Genomic DNA, 5,106 nt, shown 5'->3' with positions numbered 1-5,106 from the left:
AGACACCCGCAGCGCCACACACACAGCCACACCCTGCCGCCGTGTTTTCCTTTTTTGCTTTTCGTGTTCATTTCACGCGCTGGCAGTTCTGTCAGCATTTCTCTTCCTTCTGATGATTTTTCTTTTGCTGCGCTCACTCTCCCGATGGAGTGACGCGACTCCCGTCATGTCTGCGTGCTTCTCTCAGTCCCCACACACACGAGTGACTGTGCTCTGCGGGCCGCACTCGCACGCCGATGAGAGGGCTGAGGGGAGCAGCAACACGCAGATGACCCCATGAAATATAAACGATGTGCGGACACATGGAGGGTCAGACGGTTGAAACACACGCAACCATCTTTTCGATTTTCTTTTCCGGGCAAAATATATACAGACGGTTTGGTGCGGCCACACGGCAGCCAGGCGATTTTTAAATTTGTGTGGAACAGTAATGGACGATATCTTTTTTATTTATAATTATTTTGTGTAATGAGGTTTATATAAGACGAAGGGGATGGTTTTCTTTTTAAATAAATCTTGTGTGAATTGCCGCTGCTTGGGCTGCAGTGCGGTCATGAGTTTGAGCGGTCTTCTTCTTGTTGTTTCCGCCATGCGTCTCTGCTGCACATTTTTGTTGTGCGTCTCTCCACATACTCTGCTCCCTCTTTTCTACTTCTTTGCTTTGTGTTTCTGCAGACACACACAACCACACACAAGATGCACATTGCAGTGGATTTGAATGCTCCTTTTGTAGTGCATGCTGGCAGTTGCGTGTGGCGGCTGTTGTCCTCTTCCGTGGCTATGAGAAGAAGGGAGGAGGAGAGTGAGTGCGCAGCCCGAGTCTCTTTTCCTGCGGGTGTGGTGCACCGCTTGTGCCTTCGTTGCGTGGATGCCGTCTCGTGGTGTGTGAACTGTGCGGCTGGGCCTGCTGCCCTCTCCTCATGTTGTCTGCTCTCTCTCGCTGTATCCGCTGCACTTCGTCCCTCTCCCTTCTGTTCCATTCCTTTTCCTTCTGGCTCACGGATCAGCTGACTGACTCCAGCGACTCCACTACAATTGACGATGACTGCGATGGTGACGATGGTGACGGTGCGGCTCCGTGTGGTGCGCGCCGTGCAGTTCATTGCGCTCTCGTGCTGCTGCTGCCCGTCCGTGTGCGTGACAGCAGGTGAAGAAGGTGTTGCAAGCCCCAGTCCACTTCTTCCTGTGCCAAGGAAACAAACTGAGGATGGCCCAAAGAATGCAGGCAAAAATAAAGTTAACGATAATGAAGACTCCAGTCTATCGTCTTTTGTTTCCTGAAGGAATAGGTGCGACAATTACGCATGACTGATCCACTGAGTCTGGCACGAGAGACGGAACACGTTTGAAGGACGAAACTTAACAGGTGGAAGATGCGAAGAACAAAACGGATCAGTCATCAAGTGATTCCATTACGGTGCACGAAGAGACCGTTTCCAGGAAGGAACAGCAAACAAGTGGACACGGTTTACCGCCCTCTCCACCAACGGAAGTAAGTACGAATCATGATACGACAAAAGCAACAGGTCCATTAGGCATGCCAGGAGGAACAACTCTCCCTGTTGCTGCGCCTGCACTAAGTAAGAACTCCCCTGCGTTGAGGGGAAAAGATACTGCAAGTGCGGGAAAGACACCACGTAATTCCGAGACAAAAATGGAACCAACTATGAAGCTGCTGTGCCAGAGAACTCAATTGAGGAACAGACATCAAATACGATGCCTACCACGATGGGAGCCGCTGCGACAGAGGCGTCAACCACGACGACCATCCGCGCACCGTCACGTCTCCGCGAAAGCGACGGCAGTTTCAGCAGCTCTGCGTGGGTGTGTGCACCGCTGTGGGCTGAAAGGGAGCGCGGGCTGTGCGTGCCAGCACTCAGCCACGGGGACATGTGTACGTCTACTGTGGTCCGATGTATGAAGTAAGAGTAATTATGATGATCGTTTTGCTTTGTTTGCTTCCGCTGCCCTGCTGTGTGCTCCGCGTTGCTTCCCACATTCGTCACGTTGAACGCATCCCAGACACAATTGTATGCACGAGACGCGTACAATTTTTTGCGTGGACGCACTGTTGAGGATAGGTGCATGCGCACTGGAGTCAATTGGGCGCATTTTTTTGTATTTTTACATTTTTTACTGTTTTGCTTTATTGCTGCTTGATTACTTTTGTTTGGGTTTTAATTGTTTTGTGTTTTTGCTGTTTACTTGCTGCGGGGCGTTGTGTGTTTTTGCCCTTTCACTGATTTCAACTGCCTCATGGTGTGTGCGCGCTGCTGCTTCTGGGCTGCTGCCATTTGTGACTGTGCGGTGCGTGGCTGTGTGACTTTTCTCTCCTTTTTGCTCTGCGTTGACGGGGAGTTAGTTTGTGCTGAAGGCTGCACGCAAGTGACAGGAGTGATGGCGATGATGATGACTGGCCGTGTGCTGCTGGTGTGTGCCCTCTGCGTGCTGTGGTGCGGTGCCGGCGGAGGTTGTGAAGAAGTGCCCGGAGTATCTACCTCTGGTGTGTCCGGTGATATTGAGAGGGAGGGAGGAGATTCACAGGATTCATCACGTTCTGAACCGCCAGGACCAAAAAAACCAGCCCCAGAAACACCAGCACCAAAAGTTCAACAACAAGAAGTTATCTCACCACCTCCCAAAGACCCTCCAGCAGAAACCGAGGACGGTGCTGGTGGTGATGAGGAAGGAAAAGCAAGAGAAGAAGGTGCTAAGGATGCTGGAAAAGAAAATAGGGGTGGTGCAACAAGTAAAGAGGTAAAAAAGCCTGAAAACCACCTGACATCAGTGAAGGACCCGCAGTCGCGTGACAATGAGGGCTTACAGTCACCATCATTGAATGGAACTCATGGAGTTGGAACGATAACAACATCATTAAGTGGCAGTTTGACAGTTAATACAAATCAACAAGATTTGTCGAGTCCTTTGCAGCCTCCATTACCGAACAGCTCACCGCATGCAATTCCATCATCCACATCTGCAGCTGGCCCTGATAACGAGAAACGCCACGAAAACGTCAATGGCACGAAGAATTCTCAACTGCCTGTGGTAGGAGACATTCAAGAGAAGAATGGCACTGGCGTGAAAGCTGTCGCTTCAACGGGTGGAGGGGAAGATCCACGATTAACAGTCACGACACTTGAAGAAATGGGTGATGCGACAAAGAAAGGCGACAGCAACAGCAGTACCGCGGCAACCGCGGCCCTGCGGTCTGAAACTGGCACAGAAGGCATTCCAACCACCAATCATCCGAACCGACCCTCCACTGAAGGCGCCACATCACCCGAAAAGACTTCCGATGGTGAAGCTGCATCAGCCAACAAATACGATACGGTCCCTCAGAGTGCAGGATCCACAACAGCGCCAACCACAAACGCCAAAACAGGTGAAACGACACCTGTCGACAGTGACGGCAGCACCGCGGTCTCCCACACCACCTCCCCTCTTTTGCTTCTTGTTGTTGCGGCTGCTGCTTCGGTGGTGACCGCGTGAGAGTGAGGGAGAGAGAGCCGTGCACCGCCCGCACACACACTCGTCCTTCTCTTTCTGTGTGTGTGTGTCCCCTTGCATGGACTCTCGCCCTCACCTCACCCCACGAAGCACACACATAATGTGCCCATTGTATATATGCATGCACACCCATGCAGGCCCGTTGGTGCTCTCTTTTGCACGACACGCACCGCTGCCGTCCTGCCTGGCTGCATGGGCGGAGCACCGTAACTGTTTCTGTTTTGTTTTTATTGCATTGAGTGGGCGACCTCTCTCTCTCTCCCTGTGTGTGTGTGTTTTGCTTTACGGGAGCAATGAGAGTGTGTGCGCTGGTCGTCCCACGCTTCTTCTTTTTGTTTTATTGTTTTTCATTGTGTTGTGGTTGAGCGCACCCATTCCGCGGGCTGCTTGTGTGTGGGACGATATGAGTAATTTGCGTGTGTGCTATCCGCTTCTTTCTGCCGTTGCTTTCTTTGCACTCTCTTGTGGCGCACAGCTGCTTTGCAATTATAGGCGCTGACAAACACACGGACACATGCGCAGAATCTCCTTGTTGCACATGTTGTGGAGTGGCGTGAACGCTGTGGACGCACGCACAAGATTGTGGCTGTGGCGGCTCTTACGAGTTAGGAGATCGTGAGTCCGCAATGCGTTTCGGCGATGTGTTGCGGGCGTGATGCTGGCGGCGTGCTGTCAGTGAGTGTTGTGGCATTTCGGGTGCCTGTGACGAGTGTCTATTGACTCTCTCCCAACAGCTGTTCCTGCCGACGTGTCTCTCCCGTTGTTGATTTGGCGACGGAGGATCCTCCGGCCGTGTGGAATGATGTGCGGGTGCGTTGGAAGAGACAACAGCAATACGACTGGCGGCAGCGCGTGGGTGTTGCGAGGGCGGTTGTGCTTTTTTGCATTCCGCCGGTTGTATTGTGTGTGAGCTTTGTTCAATTTGTTTTGACGCGTTACGAATAACGACACACCCGCCGTGACTCCTGCTGCTGCTGGTGGTGGCAGTCGCTGTGTGTTCCCGGTGAACTGTTCCTCCGTCTCGTTCCGTGTGTCTGTGTGCGTGAGTTGTTGTTGTTGGGAGTGACTGCGGCGGGGATGATGGTGCCACTCACTGTGGATGGGTGAGGGTGTTCACTCTTGTGCTTCTTTTGTGGGCATTTTTTCTCTTTCTCTCTTACGAAGAAAGAAAACAAGCGCTAATCGCCACTGTGAAATTCGAAGGCACTGAAAGGACCAACAACACACACACCGCCCACACACACATATTTACATGCTCTCACGTGTTGCTGCAGTGAAGGCACCCCGCACACACAACCGTCACCGCGTGACCGGATCCAGCGGAAGGAGGAGGGAAGGGAGAGAGAGTGAGCCGCAGAGGCCCAACATATCCCGGCATCACTTTTATTCAGCGGTGCTGCTCCTCCTCCTCGTGATGATGTGCTGCAACGCTGGTGGGGCTGCGGCTGCTGAGGAACCAAGTCAGGGAGCTTCGTCGGGAAAATATTATGTTTGGAGAGACGTGAAAGATGGAGAAGAAACAGTGAGTTCGTTACGTGTTCCCAGTCTTTTGAAAGTGGGGAGTGATGTGTTTGCCGTTGCCGAGGCGCATTGCAC

The 5,106-nt window shown here is 52.3% G+C and overlaps 3 protein-coding genes across 3 annotated transcripts, besides 4 other annotated features; 2 read left to right on the top strand and 1 right to left on the bottom strand.

Moving 5' to 3' along the window:
* Window positions 1-3,281: a sequence feature (areas not merged during assembly with more than two copies in the genome that could not be assigned to a particular haplotype).
* Window positions 443-463: a sequence feature (AT_rich).
* Window positions 1,665-2,087, bottom strand: Tc00.1047053510157.20 (hypothetical protein, conserved; the record flags this gene model as incomplete). Its single annotated transcript, XM_798933.1, has 1 exon — window positions 1,665-2,087. The coding sequence occupies one exon, from the start codon at window positions 2,085-2,087 to the stop codon at window positions 1,665-1,667; it is 423 nt and encodes a 140-aa protein (XP_804026.1).
* On the top strand, window positions 2,398-3,492 carry Tc00.1047053510157.10 (mucin-associated surface protein (MASP), putative; the record flags this gene model as incomplete). The annotated part of the gene is made up of 1 exon (XM_798932.1): window positions 2,398-3,492. One exon carries the CDS (start codon window positions 2,398-2,400, stop codon window positions 3,490-3,492), a length of 1,095 nt encoding a protein of 364 aa, XP_804025.1.
* Window positions 3,282-4,259: a sequence feature (haploid, Esmeraldo-like haplotype).
* Window positions 4,260-5,106: a sequence feature (areas not merged during assembly with more than two copies in the genome that could not be assigned to a particular haplotype).
* Window positions 4,763-5,106, top strand: Tc00.1047053510157.5 (trans-sialidase, putative; the record flags this gene model as incomplete). The annotated part of the gene is made up of 1 exon (XM_798934.1): window positions 4,763-5,106. A coding segment is annotated over one exon (344 nt), but the record flags the coding sequence as incomplete, so codon positions are not given.

The sequence above is a fragment of the Trypanosoma cruzi genome, genomic scaffold, assembly GCF_000209065.1.
Source record: "Trypanosoma cruzi strain CL Brener 1047053516653 genomic scaffold, whole genome shotgun sequence".
In the NCBI taxonomy this organism is placed as follows: Eukaryota; Euglenozoa; class Kinetoplastea; order Trypanosomatida; family Trypanosomatidae; genus Trypanosoma; species Trypanosoma cruzi.
The sequence above is the reverse complement of the archived record's forward strand: the minus strand, read 5'-3'. Positions and strand labels throughout refer to the sequence as shown.